Source organism: Polyodon spathula, chromosome 19 (assembly GCF_017654505.1).
Source record: "Polyodon spathula isolate WHYD16114869_AA chromosome 19, ASM1765450v1, whole genome shotgun sequence".
Taxonomy (NCBI): domain Eukaryota; kingdom Metazoa; phylum Chordata; class Actinopteri; order Acipenseriformes; family Polyodontidae; genus Polyodon; species Polyodon spathula.
Genome location: NC_054552.1, coordinates 1,156,008 through 1,178,556, shown reverse-complemented (window position 1 = coordinate 1,178,556; position 22,549 = coordinate 1,156,008). Strand labels below are relative to the sequence as shown.

The following is a 22,549-nucleotide window of genomic DNA, read 5'->3' as shown; positions in this document are numbered from 1 at the left end:
CCTTCTATATATATTGTAACACTGCAGGGGGGTTAATATCCTCCGTGCCAAAAACAAGTGGGTATGCACGTTTTTCTTCAATTATTTAATTGTGTTAATTGTAATAAGTTTCCCCTGCACCAGGGAGTCATTGCAAATTAGAACCGGGTGCAGGGTATTTAGGGTGTTTCCGAGCAGTCGTGTAAGAATTCTAAGTCCTGTGTTAAACCTGTGTGGTTATTTGTTAATGTTGCAGGTAAATGGCGTAGCCATCCTGCCAGCTAGTCAGGAACCTGCAACGAAGGTTTAGACAGTGCTATAATATATATATGTGTGTGTGTGTGTGTGTGTGTGTGTGTGTGTGTGTGTGTGTGTGTGTAAAATATATCTATCTTACCCAAGCCAGCTTTATCTTAACTCAATTATAGGAACATTACATGCAGAGGAGAGATTACTGAACCCACGCTTCACAATAAATGCAATTAAAATTGAATGAAGTATGCATATTAGTCTTGTACTTGTAAGGAATTTGCTAAATCATGTCTGTAATTATTATTGTAGTCTTCTGGTCATATTCTTTATTTAGTGGTAATTTCATGACATTAGGTGTAGATAAGATTTTCACAATAAAACAGTCAAATTGTTCCATGATAAGAACTGGGGTGTGCATGAAGGTAGAACCTGAATCCCAGATAGAGGTTTTTGTTTCAGCCCTGAATCCAGTACCAAAAGATTCTCTTCTTGGGCTTACTTATCACACTACAGCAGACACAATGTATAAGATTTAAATAAACCAAAATGGTCAATTATCTATCTGCATGCCAAAGTTTCATGGGGGTTAATATTGGTGTGGACAGATTGATAAAATGTGTAAATAATTCAAACACATGTATTGTGCAATATTTGACATAGCCCTTCTCTATCAAATATATGTTTAGTCACTTTCATAGACAATCTTGCTTAGTTCAGTGTCACATGCTACGGCTCTTTCGTTTAATGATGTGCCTTGTCATACCGGGAGATCCATTATGTATTGTTTAGATCAATGGGACGAGCATAGGATCTCAGTTAAATCAAGACCTGCATCTTATCCAGTCAGTTTATAATTGACAGACTGGTAGTTTATCCATCACAAAAACAAGACTTGAGGTTAATTGGTTGACCTCAGCAATTTTTGACATTTTTCAGACTCAAGTTTTAAATTGAGTGTCACTGTGACTTCCATCTAGTTCAATACTAATCATCACGCTTTACAAAAACGGCACTCTAGGTAAAGAATCATCACTGAACCCAGCCATGTAACCCATGTGCTTTTCCAGCTGGTATTAAACCTCAGGGAAGCAATCAACCGGGCTAGTTGTGTCTCACGAGGATGACGGCTTGTATCCCTCCATTCAAATTCCTCAACAGCCACAGGGCTGCAACACTGAGGCACACTCCTGAGCTTGCCTCCTGACATGCCTCCAGGAACATTTAGATTTACTTACTTTCAGAAACAGAAACCCGACTGGTAGAACGTAACCTCCCACAGGTTGTGAGATCTTATCTAACACAGGGTGGATTTGGAAATACATTAAGGTAACACTTTACATGAAGTGTCTCAAATTCCTGTGCATTTACACAGTAGTTACTTAGTAAATACATGTGCACTTATAATTACAACATCATTATGAATAGTTACAATGTACTGAATGTGTACATCTTTTTGGTATATGTAGGTACACAATTGTATCAGAAAATTGTATCAGGTTAGGGTAGATTTACACATTAAGTACATTGTAACTATGCGTAATAACATAATGGGAAATCATATTAACAATATCCATTTCACTGGCATCATACAGATCTGTGGCCATTAATAACAGAAATAACACAATCACAACCTTTTAATATCATATTCACACATAAATCATGCATGGTCAACCCATGATGAAAATGTGGATGGAATGACAGATTGCATATTATTTAAGTAGAATGAACAGGGATATACAAGAAATGTCATACTTGTGCTTTCTTTAATTTACTGAACTGAGTCTGTGAATGCTAATGCATTTGACCCTGCTAAATGCTGTGGGTGTGAATGGCTCTTAACACATTTGTTTGTGTTCTGCTCTCCATATAGCGACCGGCCTTTGTCAAGAGCCAGTTTAAAATGAAGTTCTGTGTAATTCCATCCATGACACATATTTAGCATCCCAGCTTTCCTTGGAAGAAAACTGATTGCAGCCACTGCAATAATAAAGAGATGGAATCATACTATTTGATGTTCTGGTTGGCTGGTGCTCGACTTTCCAGCCAAATAGAATATTGATTTAGGTGGAAGAGAAAATATTCTGCATAACAGCAAATAACATTCCCAGAGCGGCGTTCTCAGTATCCAGGGCAGCCAGGATTGGCAATCGTTGTTTGTGCTTTGCAATTAATTCTCTTGTTATCAGTCCTTGTTATCCCCTCTCGGATAGATGAATGGCATTTTTTTCTTCACAAATGAGTCCTTGGATGCCAAGGTAATTAGTATCCAGAGAAAATTGGAAAATGGACAAGCAGGAAAAGCAAATGCATGATGTTAAACATGGTTTAATAATAAACACTGGCTTCCTCCCTGCTGCTACTTTATGTATATGAAAAGTGAAAAGCTGTGTAATAGAGCATGTCATTTCTGTTCAGTGGGAAAGCAGTCAAATAGCTTCACCTGCACTCAGAAGAACAGCTTGAAGGGATAGAAGCATCTCAAGCAAATAACTTGCTGGCTGGGGATCACTGGAGGCTGGTGGGAAAACTTTTCAAACCCATTGAGATTCATTTTTGATACAGGTGTTTACAAGGCTCAATAGAGTCAATTCTATACAAGTTCCATCTTTTCTAGTTGCTTTATGGTTTTATTTTAATTACAGCTTTGTGACTTTGAGACATGGGATGTGACAGCTTTGTGAGCAAGAGACGTGGGATGTGACTCTTCGAACGTCCTTTAAGAAAGTTAGGCTGCACACAGTATTATAAGGTCACAGCTGTGCAAACTGGATCTGATGTCATAGTCTGGGATTCATGGTGCACGTCCTTGATCAAGTACAGCAATGTTCCTAGCCAAGGTAATTAGGAAATGATTATCTTCAATCAACTCCAATTTCCAATACATCCATTTATGAATTCCAACACATCCATTTATGATTCATGCAAAAGCCATTATAAGTTTCATTTTTCTTCTAATAAGCGTGCAGCAGTTAAAACATGCCCCCTTGCTTTTCATTTAACCAATCTCCTGTTTTAACAATAAAAACAACCTTTAAGAGGACCAGGAACAATATGAAATCAAAAACACAATTTATCTAACGATTAAAAAAATAAATAAAATCAAGCTTTTGAACATAGAGATTCAGAATTATTTATCATGATTTAATAGATTTATACATTATGTCAGGGCAGAATTGATTTAAAGTGTTCATTTTCTTAATTACCTTTAAGAAGGAATATATCATTAAAATGAACCATTTCGCTGCCAGTGGGTTTTTTTTTTTATCGCCTAAATGGAAAAAATGAGGGGTAATTACTGGTCCAATACACAAAGGCTATCTATGTTATATCAGCTTTTATTGAAGAGTCTGGATGTAGCCACTGAGCATTAGTCCCTCGCTGAAAACCATTCACTTTACTGTTGCCAGGATTGGTAAGAATGTTAATTACGAGTTATGGTGAGGTACGCACCCCACTTTTCAGACATTGAAATTTGGACAGATGAATAGATTCTTCTGGGAGATGACTACACCATTTTATATCACAAAGAGACATACCCCACCCCTCATTCCTCTGTACACTCATTCTGTGAATACTACGATCTCAATGTGTTAAAATACATAAAACTGACTGTCACACAGTGTGCACCTGTACAAATAATATACAGTACTCCTTTGGCCCAGCTGTCCATTTCCAGTCATACCCTCAAAGCCACAAACAAACGCCTGCCCATGTTTGGGTACCAGTTGCTACCATCTGTGATTGCAATAAGGATCAACAGAAGTGTTTGCAGGACCCCGCTGTTCATTGTGGACACAGCTGCGGAGGAATGGGGAGACAATTTCCTGAAACACAGGTTTTAGAGCAGGCAAGAGATGAGCAAAAAAAAAAACACTTTTTAAACTGTCAAGAAATCGTATAATCATACAACACGTAACATTGATAGTAAATATTGTGCGTCTATTGCAGTAATATTGCATTTTGATTTATCTAACTTGTGCTCAATTTACGTTACTGGTATTGATGTGTTGCTGTACGAATCTACATGGATGTTGAACCATAAGAATAACAATGGGATAATATTCAAAAAAATAAAATAAAAAAAACGTGATCTTTTAGTGTCCAGGGAAGGCATTTTGAAATCCAGGGAAACCTGCCTCAAAACTAGGTCGATTCAGGGAAAACACGGACAGATGGCAACCCTACTGAAGTGTCAACAGCTTTGGGGCAATGTTAATTGATGCAAACTGTAATCGAATGTTGACGGCAGCAGTGATTAATAAACCCTGTTCTCCTTTTACTTTTGGGAGTTTTTATTTCTGAATTTAAAAGACGTTTATAGTCAGACTTTATGGGTGTGAAACAGATACTAACTGCTGATGTCTCAGTTAGACAGCAAGGTCTTGGCATCATTACTTAGTCCTGGGGGCCATAGAGAGCAGCTCTGACCAGGGCCCAGTCATTAGTTCAGGATCACAGAGAAGGGTGTAATAATTGCAGGAGGTGGCTGTTGCTGTTAGCCTGCTTGTTTGTTTTTGTTGGGTGTTGAAGATGTATTGGATGTGCAGTGTAAAATCAAGGCTCTGGAATGGCTCAGTCAAAGTCCTGATCCAAATCTGATTGAGAATCTTTGGTATGAGTATGGTATGAGGCTGTGCACAAGAGAAGTCTTCGGAATTTGAATGAACTGGAAAAAAATAGCGTTGAAGAGTAGTCAAAAATCATTAAAGAATCATGCCAGAAGCTCATTGACAAAAATCCTAATAATTTAAAAGAGGTTATTATTGCTAAAGGTGCCTCAACTAGTGATTAATTTCATTTTCCTTGTCAGGGTATCAATACTTTTAGCATTTTTTGAGTTTTGCAAAAAAAAAAAAAAAAAAAAAATGCTGAAATAAATGATTGTAGACATCTACTTCTTTTTTTTCTATATTCTATATTATTCTTCTATATTATTGGGACTGGCTGTATAAGTAGACTTGCTGCTTTTTCAATGTTTATTTTTCACAGAATATGGAAACAATTGAAACACTGTGAAACCTGTTTATTGTGACCAGCAGCTGACCAAATCCCGCCCATCAGACATTTACAAGGAAAATCACAGCAAATTAAACTGTTGTCAATCACATCTGACACTTTCCTATTGACTTTGGGGTAACTGCTAGTATCTCTGCCCACTCAATCACAGCTTTTCCTGAGCTCATCTATTCAGAAATGACTAATTAAGTGAAAGTGTCAGAACCCGTGGTATAATTACCCCCTTTCATGTTGTTCCAATGAAGAACCGCAGTCAAATGTGTTTTCTAAAAGATAAGTGATTTATTATAGTATTTTGTTAGACCCTGAAAACTAAATGTCGAAAAGGAGCAAGTCTACTTACTGTATGTGTAAGCAACTCATTGATTTGCCTTACGATCCCCTGCATGCAATACAACCAGTCACCAGTAGAGGGAGACACAGATACAAGAGCAGAACCTCCAGATTACATTTCAGGAGCACTGAGAAAGCAGCTATCAAAACGACATTACATTTTATGTGTGAATAAACTGAGGACTTGAGCCTCCAGCGTTGACAAGCTACAATACATGTGATCACCAGAAAAGCAATCCATCTCTGTACGATGTCAAGACTTGCAATGAGGTGAAACGGAGTCAATTTGTAGAATGGGTCAGCTTTACAATTTGGTGTGAAAAAGAGTGAATGGAGTCATGGTTTCAATATAATTGACTTCATCATTAGAGCCAAGTAAGACTTGTGTGAATATCCAACAGGTTTTTGTTGGATTACTGAGTTACTTTGCAAAGTCTCAGGGGAGGTACAAAACAGATTACAGTACATTGGCAACACAAAAAGGCTGTCAGATTTGCAGGGAAAGGCTTGCTAAATCTTGTATAATGTCACTACAAAGCTGTGTGAGGATGAGGCACTTAAAGTCAAGTGGAATGCAGATAACAATAACAGTAACTGTTGTGCTCTAACAAAATCCCATTAAAAGTTTACCATAGTGAAAATCAAAAGTTTTATAAGGGATAGATAAGATTTCATAGCATTGAAGAAGTATGTTGTATAATATAGTTGATCTAGAATTAAGTATCATAAACATGGCAAAAGAGTTTTCAAACACTTGTAAGAGAAGCACTGTTTTCACTAAAGAATGAGCACAAGTGTCTCCTGCTCTTTCCTTCGCAGCTGCACAGACTTGAACTCGCAATGGTCTGGTCTTGATCTTGGTCTTGATCTCTGTCTTGGCACATCTGGTCTTGGTCTTCATCTCGATCTCGGCATGTCAGCCTTGACAATACTTTCGATTATCTTATATCCTCATTTTCACCCAGATTAAAAACTATCTTCTATTTTTTTTCAAAATTCACACACATTCATAGACATAGATTGCTATTTTTTTATTTTAAATGTCGCTTCAAAAAAGATTAAGTCTGAAAATTGGGACAATCCCAAATCAATCACTCCCTTAAATGACAGCATGTTGCAACTACCTGGTGAACACAATAAAAAAGGAGGTGTAATCTGTGAGCAGTTAAGAATTAGACAGACATCCCTGTGTTGCCATTTACAAAGAGGAAAGATTGAGCAATTATTTAAAATGAGTAATATATTTAGCTGTTCTGCTGGTAAGTACTAGTAATAGACCTTGTCCTCAAAGGTCTATTAACCTGAATGAGTGAGAGGCTTATAGAAAGCTAAAAGTAAGCAAAATGGATAGTGAATTTATAGTAGCTTTATATATATATTTTTTCTCTTCATATCTCTCTATCCTCGTAGGACTTTCCACAGTGCTCTGTGCAGCATGGGCAGGATCTGGGTGAGAGAGTTCATGAGTGTTCTTCACAGATTGAATATGGTCTTGACTCCTGGGGAATGCTTTCAGCTGACTGGCTGCAATGAGCCTTGCGTGACGGAATGCTTAAAATTTAAAGTTCTCCTTATCCACTCGGCTGAATTGCTGGACCAAGGCCAGATAGCAAGTTACAGACTAATCAATACATGGGGGGGGGTTACAGGATTCATATAGCGTTAAGAGTTATTTAGGTTTGCCACGCTTAGACCGTAACCATGCTTTAATCCATTTCTATTTAACTTGAAGTCCACAGTGAAATGTACAGGGCGTTTAGAAAGTAATCAATGATATGGTGCATTGATGTGGTAAGCTTACTTTCTAATCAGCCTGTACTTCTAATTTTTCTATTATAAACCACATGGGGGACCCATCAAGAAAACCTCTGAGGTCCCAATTCAATTTACTATTGCAAAAGGATATATATATATATATATATATATATATATATATATATATATATATATATATATATATATATATATATATATATATATATATATATATATATATATATAAACATATTGATTAAATAAATGAACATATTGCTACCCATTCCCTCATTTTGCTTCATCTATTGATTGAATTTCTCATCTACCGTTGATTCCCCTCCAGATACAGATTAGTCAGGCTCTGTGTTGCTGTTGAATAAAGAGTAGGAGACGCTTGTGCTTATTCTGTCGGGACAACTTTGCTTCTCTTATAAGTTTCTGGAAACTCTGTTCCCATGGTTGTGATACTTAATTCCAGTTTTTTGTGTTTTATACACCAAAATGTCAGTCAGCAACTGCAATTGTAAATTTGTCTGCAGGGAATCGAGTGCTGTCATCATGCTCTGCTTTCCTGTCAATATCACAATTCGTCATGCTGAATCATGGAGTGGGTTTCAGGCTGGAGTCATGGATTTTAAAGATTTCGTGGGGAATCCCAAGCGGTCTGAGGGAAGATATTGTCAGATCTTGAAGCTTAACATTACTTGTCATGGATAGCAATCAGAAATGTTAGAGAGAAATGGCAGCATTCATGGAAGTAAAGCTCTTTTCTTTTATTCAGGTGATCAGGATTTATAAATACACTGATTCTTGTCTCTGCCTTAAACTATCCATACATCAGTACATCTAATAAAAGGTATTTGCAATGCGATTTTTTTTTTTTTTTGCAAGGTTGTGCAAGCACTTGATATATATATATAAATAATTTGATGTGTTTTTTATTATTATTTGTGCACTTTGCTAGCGTGAGGAGAGATGAATTGCAGGTGGATGAATCATATCTCCAATACGCTGCACAACACTGGATATAATGGAGTATAATGTAACTATGGTTCTCAGTAAGTAGGCTTTAAAATGGACCCTATGGTCCTGAGCTGAGTTGCTACCTCCTGAGCTAAAGAAACTGAAATTGGTCACTCTGTAGCCTCTTTCCCATTTATACCACAGCTTTGTGTTAACCCCAGGAGACTGTGGTACAGTGCTGTGACCTGTAGGTTCAGAGATGAGTGTCGAGAAATCAGTGGTGTCTGAACGAGAACAGCACTGAGAACCACGGAGTTCTCATGAGTGAAAAAAATTCATTACAGAAAGGTTAGGTGTTGGATTTCAGATCCAGTGCTTCAAAAGAAATTAAACGAGCTTAACCTTCAGTACATTTTAATAGCAGGGCTTTCTTGGATTCTAACTAATTCATTATTCATTTCATTGTACCCCACAAGGCTTGAGCTTTCTGGGAATAATCTGTCAGTCGTGGTACATATGAAAACACACAATAATCAGGTAAGATGTAAAATATTAAAGAGCTAATGAAATGTATATGAATGCAGCACATCGTATACAGTTGAAATGAAGAAATAAAGTGGGTTTGTCACTTAAATCCAACGGTACACATCAAACTAGGACAAGACAATTTTGCCTTTTTATTAAGGTAAAGTCAAGAAAAGCATATTTTATTTTAAAAGGCACAGTAAAATAGGTTTGAATGTTTTCAATCCTTAAAAAAAAAAAATGTTTTATTGAAACTGAAACACAATTTTAAATAACCATTATCAAAACGTCAACACCATTTGGTAATAAATTAGTGATCTAGTTATTTAACAAAAAAAAAAGTAACAACAAAAAACATCCCCTTAAAATAAACCATGCCTGGGTATTTTGCAATAAAAGGTTGTCATCTTGCATTGCTGTGAAAGACTCATATTGACAACAACTGTGAAATATCTCCCTGGGCTTTACTTGCAGAAGGTGACCCTCATTCCTCCAGAGAGACTTTGTGCTAAACAGCTTCTAAAGGTATCCCAGTAACTCAGCATCAACATGGCTGGGAAACCCATTGCAGGCCCTCACCACCACCTGTATAAAGAAGAATCCCTTACCCTCTGCCCTTCTTCTGTCTTTTTTTTTTTTTTTTTTTTCTCTAATCTTGGACACACGTGAGCAGTAAAAACATGCCTTTGCAACATGTTAAGTTACAGTAAATTTCTAAGCATGTAGTGACACGAGATATCTTTACCCTGGTTGCTGTCTACTAATATAAAACTACCTGACATGAGAAGAAAAAAAAAAGAAAAGTAATAAAAAAAACTGTGTAGAGTGGTTTCAGGAGTAAACTGATGCCAGAGAGTATATACAGATACCCTTTTGCATGTAAATTATACTCTACTCACTTGTCTCCAACAAGTGCCACATCAGAACTTACTTTGGCTTAATAAACTCTATCCTGAAGTCTCCGGATTAATTTTCCTTGACCTCTATGTATCCAATTATCTTTCTCTGCGAACTGTAAAAAAGTACTGTACATCTTTGCTAATTGTGTATCCATTCAGCTTTCCAGCATCAGACAGCTATATGTATTATTTACTTTAGGGGCTGACCTCTGTGCTCATTATTTTATACATCTAACCATAGAAGACTCTTGAGGCAATGATCTCACACAACTGTATTTCATGTATGACAGTAGAAAAGGGCACCACAGAATGAATGCAATTCAACTCCTTTTCCTTTTTTAAGCAGTGCATTTTCACAACACACTGGTTGAAATGTGTGTTATATCTAGAAGAAACACTGCCTTTTTATAAAGACATGACTTTGAAGATCAGGTATGACTGACAACTGTGACAGTGGTCTTGATCCAGTGACTGTAGAGACCAATATGTGGCTGCATGTCATGATTCATTGCCAAGTACATTCATTTGTCAAAAAAAAAACAAAAAAAAAAAACAACTATTCTCATTACAAAGGACAGATCCACATCACTAACCAGTAAATGCAGCTCTTAAAAAGGGAATCATGGTGAATAATTCTGGTAATGAGTCAGAGACTTAAGATGCAAGGCTTTACTTGAAAGATGCGCTCTGTAAGTTTTATATTTCTCTTTCGTTTGGGCTAACACATATTGCAGGATACTGAATGACCAATCAGTGCTTGTTGGCACGTCCAAATATCTTTGAACATTTATGTTAAGGTATACAAACCATGGGTTAGTTTGTTTCTTTTTTCCAGGCTTTATCTGAATCAGGTGGAGCCCAACTATCTTAGCAACAACATTGCAGAGTCACTCCCTGTGCGGCAGGTATTAGGATACACCAGCAGTGTAAGGAGTTCTGTGTTTCAGAGGAGATTCTAATAGCTGTTGCACAGGAAGTGAATATATAATGTAGTGTGTGGGGGGGGGGGGTATAAAGGAACTTAGTCAAAATTAAAATAAAATCTGAAAAACAAAACAGCTACAGAACAGTAAATGACTTTTCTTTTTTTTTTTTTTTTAAAGCCTTGATACTGCTTTGCATGCATCCAGACTTGATACTGTACTGGTAGGTCTTTTCAGTTGACTGAGTGCTAATGTCCTGTCACATTAGGATCAGTGTGTGGATCTGAAGCATCTGTCCCTCAATGTGTAACTTCAGAATCGAATGCATTAACAAAGAGAAGCCCTTTAAGCAGGAGTCACTTACTGGCACTCACTGTTGAGTATTGCTTTGTATCAATGTGTATGCTCTTCACAATCCTCTCCCTATGGGTAGCACCTGCTGGCAGAGCCTTCAAAAAAAAAAAACAACTGCTCTTCTATTTTGTGTTTAATGGAAGCAAAATTATATAAGTAGTGGATTCCTGGAGGGCATCCACACGACTTCGGAGAATAGTTCCCAGAATGTCTTTCATAACCTTCTGGCACATGTGCTTTCAAAAAAAACTTTTCACAACAGAAGCCCTTAATCTTTGAAATTTCTACTTGAAAAGGTACAGGTTGCTATAATTTTGTGCGTTCCTGGAACTGAATTTTCTACAGTAATTATAGAAAAATTGGTTACTGTGACAGGATGGCAAATGGTTAGATACTCAAAGACAGTAGCTGTGGGTTGAAAGGGCATGCATTTATTATAGAAATGTTCTGCTCACTTTTGAGCACCCTTTGGCATAAATGATTCCAAACTTCCAACGAATTTTCTTGTAAATGTGCAAATACATTAAGAAGGCAGAGAAGGCACTTGTACATACAGTCCTGTATGGATATTCCTTGCGGTAAAGTTATAAAGCCCTACTGATGATTATTATATACCTTCACTGATGGCCTCTTAAATATTCTGAAGTCTGTGCACAGAGCAATATATAATGCTGAAATACTGACATAAACATATTGTGAAACAGAACATTCTACAAACCTTGTTTTTCTTTTTTGTTTTATTAATGGCACAGTGATTTGCTGAGAAAAAGGGGATCAAACATAACAAAATAAATATCGTTGAACATTTTCTATTTAAATGTCACCAGCACAATAATAACAACATGATAGCAACTACAGTTTCCGTTACATCGAAACTTCTGTCATAAAAATATTGATTGTCATTAGTAACAGCTGACAATAGTCCTAAAGCCTACAGGTAAAAGAGTCATAGTACAAAGTTGTTTATAAAAAAAATGCACACAATCATTTTTTTTTTTTCTTAATCTTTAAATTATTGCTTTGAAATAAACACACAAACATGGTATAGTATAGGTAGAAAACCCTTGCAAAAATGAAATATATTGAGCTACTGTTGGTTACATTCTTTAACACAGTGCTGAGTAAACAACAGAAGTTTTGATAAAATTCATTTAATGCCATGTAGAAAGTTTCACTTTACGTGTGCAACACTCTCTGCAGGGCCCCACCAGTAATTGATCAAAGGTAAGAAAAACTGTTTTTAATCTTAAAAATAGAAAATCTTGAAGAATTAAAGAGTTTTGTGGGTTTTTTTTTTTTTTCTTGTGGGTTTTTTTTTTTTTTTGGGGGGGGGGGGGGGGGGGGGGGTTGTTTCTAACTTTTGAATCAATGCACATGTTGATTAATGATCCAGATCATGCTATTAATAAATATAACAACTTTTAGTTACACAAAAATAAATATATGACAAACTATGGCAGAAGACACACTTTTCTGGTCAGGCTCTAGGCAATACACTCTTTTTAACACTATTCTATTATAACGTGTGTACTGTATGTCACTAATTTCTTGTAATCTTCTTCATTATCATTATGAAAGGTATGATGCACTTCAAATACAAGCTACACACATGTTACTGCATTTATTACAGGCACTTTGAACAGCATTGAAGCATTGGGAGAATAACTATGTTACATAGAAGCTGTTGCTAGTGTCGCCCTTGTGATTCCAGGAATTAATCTATTCACACATTCTCTTTTAAAGATTTGTATTCATCAATAAATACAGCTGCAGCGTGACTGAAGATTGAGCGTGTGCTGCTGAATTAATGAGAAACTAAAACAACCTTAAGAAGTTGTTCTTTGGCCATTAATATTCGAGTCACAGAGTGTGATGTGACATTTCGGCAGCAATATACAAATGTCAGGATTCACATTTAAAGAATTACTGCAGCATTATATTATATTTATTATTTCAGCAATTACTTCTGGAGGCAGTAGTGATTTCATTGGGTAATGGCCACATTGGTAGCTGTTATATATCTTCTGAGGCAAAGCTGCTGGCACTTAACAGGTCTTTGCTTCGTGATACAACTCACACCCTAGGATCGTACAAGTATTATTAACTGTGTATGAAACCTGAAAATTAGATCTATGAAGCCAGAATAATGCATGGGTTATTTTGCGCATGTTCCTCAGCATTTCAACTTGATCTTTGAGAACTGTAAGATTGCATAATGGAATTATTGGTTTGGAACAATTCTATTAACAATGCTCATGAATCTCTTCAGTGGATTTCTGTCTGTAACAGCAAGCAAACATCAGAAAGGTGATACAGCTTTGAAATATGTCTTTATTTAGATGCCATTATGATGCAATTAATAGCTGACTGTTATTAAAGAAGAGACAAATATCTGCATGTGCTATGGGTGTTATTATTATACAATCGCTTTAGACATTACAGTGACTGACGTCTCCACATTATTAACTTTGCCGTTGGCATCATCTGGCAATTGATTTCATTTAATTTTAATAAATGAACCGTTCTGAATATTGGTCTGTCAACAGAGTTTTTATTTTAATGAAATGAAACGACGCACGTTGTTACAATATGTTTCATTTTCACAAGGGAAGTTCCATTAATAAATAGACAAGTAGTAAAGTGAAGATAGGTGTGGGGGGGGGGCATGCCTCAGTGCTGAACTACACCTCCACAAGAAAGAAACGACAGCCTAGCATACAGAATGTTCCAATGCAAGTCTTGACAATATCTACAATTGGATTGTTACAATTTTGTGAATCATATTCCTTTGGCCTCCATCTTGTTGTCCTCGTTTTCCAGTATTTTCTTGCTGTCTTCAACTGACTTTAATACGTCAGCTTTCTCCCATGAGGGGTCGAGGGCTTTCTGCTGTAACCAAAAAAAAAACAAGAAAACAAACATAAGTTACTTTGTTATTATTTTAAATGCAAATAATAATTTTAAACCAAATTTAAAAACAGCTTAAGACTATTGACAAACACTTCAGTTAAATGCTCAAGTTGTTTATTCCTGTTATTTGTTTATTTTACTTAGCAGTGCAAATAACAATATGGAGTAAATAGCTTTGGGAATCAGAGTTTGACTGAAGTGTGTCATTGTTCTCATTCTGGGTCCCCTTCTCCCCAGTCCACACTGAATCACTGTGTACTACAGCTCAGTAACAGTGCAGCAGGGACGTTCTCCAACAGCCTGTCTTCAGGTTCTTGTCTGAGAAGGTGCCGTGCATTGAGATCATTTTACACAGCTCCAGTGAGAGGACAATCCTATCCTTAACTACAATCTGCACGCCAGCTTCGGCTCATGCATTAGCTATGTTGTCACTGATTGGGATACTTCCTGTTTATTGCTGTTTAGGGTACTTAGTTGGCAAACATTTCACTCAATAAAAGAAATGAATGTTCATCATTCAAGACGAATATAATCCAATATTCCATTTCTATGTGTCTTTCCCATATTCTTTCTCGAAATGCAACTAAATTAAACCAAACGTAATGCAATTTACTGTTTTATTGCAAGATGTTCTGCTAGTCATATAATATATATATTTTTTGTTAAAACAGCATCTTGTGAACAATGCTTGCCAACAGACTGCACTCTAATGTGTTCCCATGGAAACAGAATCCCTTTTCATTCTTTCAAGGAAAGACCCTAAAACCTTCTCTACATGCTGCACAAGTAAAATATTTCAGAATACTGGATGAGCCTTTATTTAGAATATGTCTCTACAGTACCTGATCATATAGATTTAGTTGAACTGCCTTCTTCTCCAATGACCCTTGTTCAGTTTGGTTTTGAGAACAATACTTGCCAGCCTGCAATAAGAAGAAGAAGAAGAAGAAGAAGAAGAAGAAGAAGAAGAAGAAGAAGAAGAAGAAGAAGAAGAAGAAGAAATGAATTTGGGTGTCAGTTGGGTGTGACGCGGCGACCCCATGCAGCTCAAGCGAGCATCCTAACCACAATGCAAGACCCTTGCTCGCCTCACTGACTGGAGACAGAATCTGTAACGGCAGACATCAGCTAACAGTTTCTTTGAAAAGAGAGGTGACAATCAAGCGTCATTAAATATAGTCTGTAATGCACAATAAGGCATGCCACAAAATGGTTTCAATCTGCAGGATTACTGTTTTCCTTCAGCTCAACAGACAAGCGCTTTCATGGGCCCTGGGTTATACCATTTATTACAGGTGTTGTTCATTTTGTGCCCTCCCTCTGCAGGCATGCCACTTGGTTGCATCTTGTAAGGAGCAATAAATTGTTTTGATATAAAATAAATGGTAACAGTTTACATTGTGTCCCTAATTACTGTGCATTTACATAGTAGTTACATAGTAAATACATCTGTACCTATGCACAGTTACAATGTAATTAACATGTACCTCTTTTTACCTAAGGGTTGGTTTAGAGTTAGGGTTAGGGCTAGATTTAGGGTTATATCATGCAAAAACAATATACACATTAAGTACATTGTAACTGTATAATGACATTGTAATTATGTGTAATTAATTAATAAAGGTTTTAATGTGTTTATTGCAAATGGTGGCTAACTAGGGCATGGCCATGCTTCATTCAAACATGCACATTAAGTCTAATATGCTTAGGTATGCGGTTCACGTTAAGCTAATGCATTTCAATCATTAAGAACATCATTCATACTCTAAAGCAATGCCTGGGAATGAAATAAATGTTTACCAAAAAAAAAAATGCCTTGAGATGGCTGTATTGAGATTGCATATTTATCACTTGGTTCAATAGCAGAAACTTTGCAACCTTGCACATTTTGGCAACTCTACAGCCCCTTCATTAAGATTATCTTTGGGTAAATTCTATCTAAGTTGCAACATGATTAGCTGAATGAATGTTATGAAGCTGTTGGTTGTGGCAAGGGCAGTCGATAAATCAATGAGTAATTCGCCTTGAATTTATTTTAATGTTTGATATGTTTGTGAATATTACAGAGTGGGATTAAAAGCCTGCCTAGTCAACAGCTATTCAACTTATACAGTAGGTATTCAACTTATTTTCTGTTGTGTTACTAAAGTTTATAACTTGCTATAAAACCTTCGTGGTTAATACAAAGTGTGATAAGGAGTTTGCTAAACTGGTGGGTTCGATTGTAAGTATTTGTTTCAGTCAAATGAGAACTCATCAGCAGTGAGTCATGTCCATTTGAACAGGAACTCGGGGGCCCTATTATCCATATGCACCTATAATGATTAATGAACCTGGAAGCTTACTGAACATAATAAACACATCTTAAACACAAATCGCATTTGGGAATCGCAGAAAATAAAAAAGCGTCCTTGTAGAAAACCTGGCCTTTATATGCTGTATGCCAACACATTCAAATGAGAGAATATTTTTGGAGAATGGGAAACCCTATTCTATAAAAACAAGGATGTTTGAAACACGACACCAGACTGTAAAGTAGCTATCAAACCGGGGACAAAGCCAACTTTGTGTCCTGCATACAATTTGTTTTGCAGCCGGACTTAGGTCAAAGATCACTTAAATGAAGGAAATATAACATTCCATAAAGCTCCTGGTATCAACGTGGCCCTGGGTTGTTTATTACTGGTTGCACACTTTTTCTCAGCAGCTGATCAATGACAGTACTCTCACTGATGTGCCCTACTGGGTTTTCTGCCTCTGTTACCGGAACGTTTGTGTAAAAGAACTGCATGTGCATGTATTTACAGTACATATTGGGTGTCTTGACAATGCTGCAATAACTCATACAAGCCCATGGTTATTTAATTATTGATGTGCCTTTATGAGTAGATTGGATTCTGTGTTGAAGGCCACATGTAATTTGAATCAATGCGTTTCTGAAACAGGTTACTAATGTTACTTGTTTTCAGCTGCGGTGTACATTTTATTGTTTCTTGCTCAGTGATGTGGAACTCCTAACTAGGCATTTAATTGTGTACTAGTCTTGGGGATATACTGAACGCCTAGATGATCTGCAGACAGAGGTACTTTTTGAATGGTAGGGAACCATTTATGCCTTGTGTGTAGCAGCATTAATGTCAACACAAGGGATTGATATAGCAAGCAATTAGGTGCTTTGGCGCTAGTGTGAATAAGCAATGAAACAAGCAACTTCTTAGATAAGATTCCAGCTGCTAAGTACTTGTATTAGTGCCTTCACTATATTGAGATAGCTAGAAAATGTGCCATGGTGCTCTCACCTAATTTCACTGTGCAATAATTTATCAAGCCAGAAGAATTAGAGCTCAATAGGTTTGTTTTCATTAACAGATCAGTCAAGCAGAGAAACTTTTTGACTAAATTTGAGATTTGTTTTTATTGGAGCAGGTTATTATGGATTTGGTCTTTCCAAAAGTGTCAACACAATGGATTGGAAACCAATAGGTAGCAAACATACAAGACCACTGCCACCAATATAGCAACAGATCATGCCATTGTAGCTGCTTTTGCGTTAGAATTGCCCCTTAATATGGAATCATTCTATTGCATTACCATTGAAGATCACAAGGCTCCGATATTAATTTGGCAATGGCTGTTGACCTGCAGCAGAGTATATGGTTGGATTTCTTTTCTTGGCACTGTGACTATTACATGCACTGCCAAGTATAAACTTGAGTATATAATACATTCCTTTTCTTCAGTGACAGTGAGTGGGATGTAGATAAGCACTCAAAAGAAAGCAGATTGAAAGATTCTGTCACTAAGCTTCAACTGGCTCACAATCTGTTGATCTTACATTTGGAGGATGACACTCTGGGAGCCCCCGATTACCCTTCTTGACAGGCTCGCCATTCGTGGTCCCTGTTTTCGATGCTTCGCTCTTCCAAGGAAGAGAAATATCCTGCATAGAAAGGATTAGATATAATTGGAGCTCTCCGTTTAAACAGCACCAGTTAACTTTTGCATTTGCAGTTATCTACTGTATTGTGCATTAGTGTTCTCCAGTAAAACAAAGAAATACAAAGTAAAAAAACAAAATCTGTGCAAGTTTTACATAACAGGCATTGCGAAGAGCAGGCAGCATAATAAATACCTTTTGACATATATATATATTTTTAAAATAGCCTTTTATTTAGGCTTTACACGATTTTCCATTATATCTCATGTGCTTTTATCTTGTCATTAGCTTCATACGTAACTGCCTTCATCCCTTGATTTTCCTTTGAAATTGACCCAAGCTGCATTTTATACCTGCCAGTGCTGTCTTGTGATAAGAATAAGAACAATACATTTCCAGGGAAGATCACATTTTATAGATAGGACACATTAGATAGGACTTCACATCTGTAGCAACAATTATGCAAATCCTTAAAAGAATATCATCTGGTTGTTTTCAGTTCTAAAGGAGAATATTTAAGAATAATGTGTTTAAAAATAGATGTTGCCTACATGTACCTAAACATTGACTTCAGCGCTATGCACATGCAAAGTCCTGGTTTACACCAGGCAGATACAAAAAGTAAATTAATATGTGCTCTGCAGGGAGACAGGATATTACATTTATCATCATTTGCGATTGCTGCAATATTTTTCATTCTACTTGCAATACCATTAGAGGCTTAATTCAGCAGATGTCTTAAGATTTATCACACTGCTGATGGGGCATTAACTTTTTATTAAACACTGGCATTAAACAAAGCCATTTTTGCCCTTTCTTTGTAGTGCTTCCCATATCAGAGGCTTCTTGCCTCACTTTATTAGTAATCATAAATAGGGAGATATGTACTGGGAGATATGTATGTCCCAGACTGAATCCCAGGTAGCAATTAAACACTTTATAGCTGTAGCAATGGCTGTAATATTAATAAACCACCTACTGTATTTACATGCAAAACATCTTAAGATGCTTCACAGCTGCATTATTATTATTATTATTATTATTATTATTATTATTATTATTATAGTATTAGTAGTAGTATTAGTATTAGTATTAGTATTAGAATTATTTATTTTCAAAAGCTATTTACTGCAAATGTAGCATTTTTGACTGTAACAATATATTCTAATGCTGTGGAGAAGCAATCCCACACTTCAATTTCATTACCTCCGGGACAATACAGTTTACTTGCATGAGGTTAAATAAATGAAAATTGGTCAAGAAAAAAAAAAATGTTTTTCATGCTTGCCCATCTATAATCCTTTTGAAACCACTACATTGTAATCCAAATCTAATCTCCTTTCATCAATCAATGTATTCCTTTAAACTGGCAGCCAAACTAAGAGGCCAAAGCTTCTCAATGGAGGACTGCCAGTTTTGCAGCTGGGGTGGACTGAGGCCAGAGCAGATTTTCTGGTTTGACCCACAGCATTTCTGTTCCCGTTTCCAGGCAAATTGCAGGATGAGTGCACGGTACATCCTTTTTTTCAATAAGCTAATTGGGCATATACTATATACTGCAGACTTTCAAAGCTGTGAAAAAAAAATAATGATTGAACCATAAGGAAAAGTAAGACCCAACTTAGACATGGGAATGTGCCCCTGATATACTCTTGTAATTTATATATAGCTTTACTATGATCAAACTGTTCCCATGCAAAGGCAAATTACTGTGAACTGAAGAAGCATGCGAACATCTAGGGGAATGGCTCTTCAATATAACTTTTACAAGCTTGAAAAATCAAACAGGTTGCATTAGCCTGGAATTAGAGAAAGAAAAATCCTAAACAAAAGAAAAAAGGAATAATAAAAGACATGTATTTACAAACTTAATGAAATGCAGTGTAGGTCTATGAGGAGACCACAGACTCTCTCACAAATCAGGTACGCTAGCAATAGAGCACTGGATGCTTTCTTCTCACTACAGAGACAAATTAGACTTTTGACGAGTTGTAAAAACAGATTTTTTCATTTGTCAGCAATGTGCTTCCTTAGAATGAAGCTCCACATTTCCTTCCCAAAAAAAAGATGTTTGTTGGATTAAAATGCTCATGTAAAGGGCGTATTTTCAGCTTAATTCAGGATGTATGGAATTAGCTATTCATTTTGGTGGCACAGTAGGAATGGTTTGCATTCTACACAGTGTAAGTCAATGGCCCTAGGTCCAGCTCAGACGTCGCTAATATGCATATTCTTAGGTGTAATCCACCAAAGACCAAATACGAAAATACAAAGCATGGCAACCCCATACATTACAACAGGTATGTGAAGTACAAAGCCAGAACAAAGCAAAGCTGCAGAAAATCTGCATCAGACAGGCGTGGTGGGGAATAATAATAAGTATTCTGCTCTTAAGAATCTGCCGGTCCCTCCTTTATTGATATAGCATGATTTCCAACGGTGGCGAGGCAAACTTTTTAAACAGGCCCTAGCCACATTAATCTTGTTTTTGATAATCAGATTAAAAATGTACACTCCGAGTTTATACTGGGCTGAACTTCGTGCATGATGAAGCTGAAATCGTTTTGTAACAGTGCAGTATGCATTCTCCAGTGACAGTGAGAACGAAGCCAGAAAACCAGAGGGTGTTTGTTTTAGAGAGGCAGCTGTTACCAACAAAAATGAGAAGGAGCCTTAAGCTTAAACAATTCACAGTCCAACAGAGGTCATCACCCCATGGAACCTGAAAAAATACTGTGATTCACAACACCACCTGTTTTGCATGTTTTGCATGTTTTGCTCCTGGTAGTAAAACATTCCATTACATGTTGGGTCTGCTAATGAACGCTTTAGGTGCGTAAATGCCAGCCCAAAGTGCATGCAAAAAGATGTTCTTATACTGAAACAGATTCCACTGTGCACATTGATACATTACTCAATGTTTAGTTAAAGATTCCATTTCAGACAATGATGTATAAGCATGTCTGTGAACTGTTGATTAACGATAATATTCTATTAATAAAATTGGACCTGCAAGAGACTGGACATGAAGCAACATGGTTTAACCACTGTGTGCATGGGTTGATCATTATGTAAAAATGTTTAATAAACAATTATTTACTCTGGATTACGTTACTTGACAGTAATGAGCCAGGACTGAATTCCTAGAGCATAATTATGTTATCCAGTCGCGTTGCAGCATGCAGAGAATGGTGAATTCATCCTTTGAGGTAAGTCTCACTCAGAAGTTCATTTTTAATAATTGACAGTAAAACTTTACATTAAGTATCTCTAATAATTACAATGTTATTATGCACAGTTACAATGTATTTAATGTGTATATATTTTTGCACAACTTATGTAAGTACACAGTTGTATCAGAAAAGGGTTAGGGTTAGGTTTAGAGTTAGGTTTAGGGTTATATTGTGCAAATCGATTAACACATTGAATGCATAGTAAATATACATAAGAACATTGTAATCATGTGTAAGCACACATGTATTTACTAAGTAACTACTATGTAAATACATTGTACCATACTGTACATAGTCATTGTTTCTAGTTTCAGTTTACAGTTGTTAGCTTCCCAGGAATTCTCACTGCAATTCTACACATCCTTTCCAAAGAGGTGTATCATTATAACACAGAAACACATTACAGAATGAAGTCTTGTTTGACAGTTGCCTTTTTGAAACTTTGAAGCATGTGTTAATGAGTCCTGACAGATTCGTTCAACACACTCACTTTGTGTTCAATAGATTTGCCCTACAGAGATTTGTGCGATACCAATTTCATTTTGTGGGAAAATAGAATTAGGATATGCCTCATAAGTAAACCTATATTTCCCTAATTATAGAAAATAAGCATTTCCTGACATGATTGGTAAAGAAATTAAATTATGACAAACTTTCATGAATGATTTTCGACTAACTTTAAAACATTTTATAACATGGAAATCATAATATAATCTATCGTTCTTCCAGTGCCTTCCAACTCTCAGTGCAGGATTTTCAAAGGGTGGTAAATTATAACTCCAAGAGATCGGTATGTAGCATTCATTTAGGCATTTTATAATATGATTTCCGAAAATTATGTTGATTTACAAAATAATGTTAATATTTTAATGAGCAGTGCTTCTTGCGACTATTTCCTTTGTTTGCATGGGAATTTAAAAGCAAATCCTTGTTAATTGTCACCATTTATCAGGGGTTAATTTGCACTTGGAAAACCAGGGTCTGTGATGCTAACAATACAAAATGTGCAGGACCCGGGTTCATTTCTTACAGACCACCCCGATAATTCAGTATTTGTAGTTAGGAAAATATTTTATCCTTTTCTGTACTCGTGGTTATGAATGAGATTTATTCACTTATTTTAACCATTTGTAACCTTGCAGAACGTTTGTTTTACTGCTAAAATAATATACTGTTATTTGCACACAGTGTACTGTTACTACCAAGAAATGATCAATGCAAGTGTAGCTTATTTGAATTGTGCACACGTACATTATATGACAAGTGACCTCTACTGTTTTTATTTGAATTATACAACTGAAATATTGGTATAGAAAACAGAATGTTAGATATTACAATAAAGTTTCTTTAGATTGCAGATTTGCAGTGCGTCCTTGGCTTTAACACCTGAGTCTTATCCACACAAGAACGAAAACAGGCTTACAAGGACACACAGCAATGCAGTAGGAATGTGATCGAGTTCACTGGCAT

General features: G+C 36.4%; 1 protein-coding gene across 2 annotated transcripts in view; it reads right to left on the bottom strand.

Moving 5' to 3' along the window:
* Positions 1-12,334: 12,334 nt before the first annotated feature.
* LOC121294269 (leucine zipper protein 2-like) overlaps positions 12,335-22,549 on the bottom strand; it is a 67,351-nt gene continuing 57,136 nt past the window's right edge. Inside the window, exons 10-12 of one of the 2 annotated variants that reach the window (XM_041217833.1) lie at positions 17,745-17,849; positions 14,752-14,832; positions 12,335-13,885 (exon numbers count right to left, since the gene is read on the bottom strand). In XM_041217833.1, the coding sequence (XP_041073767.1) occupies positions 13,778-13,885; positions 14,752-14,832; positions 17,745-17,849 (294 nt within the window). In that variant the 3' untranslated portion in view covers positions 12,335-13,777. Of the gene's footprint in view, positions 13,889-14,751; positions 14,833-17,744; positions 17,850-22,549 lie in introns of both variants that reach the window. The other variant, XM_041217832.1, reaches the window with a different exon arrangement.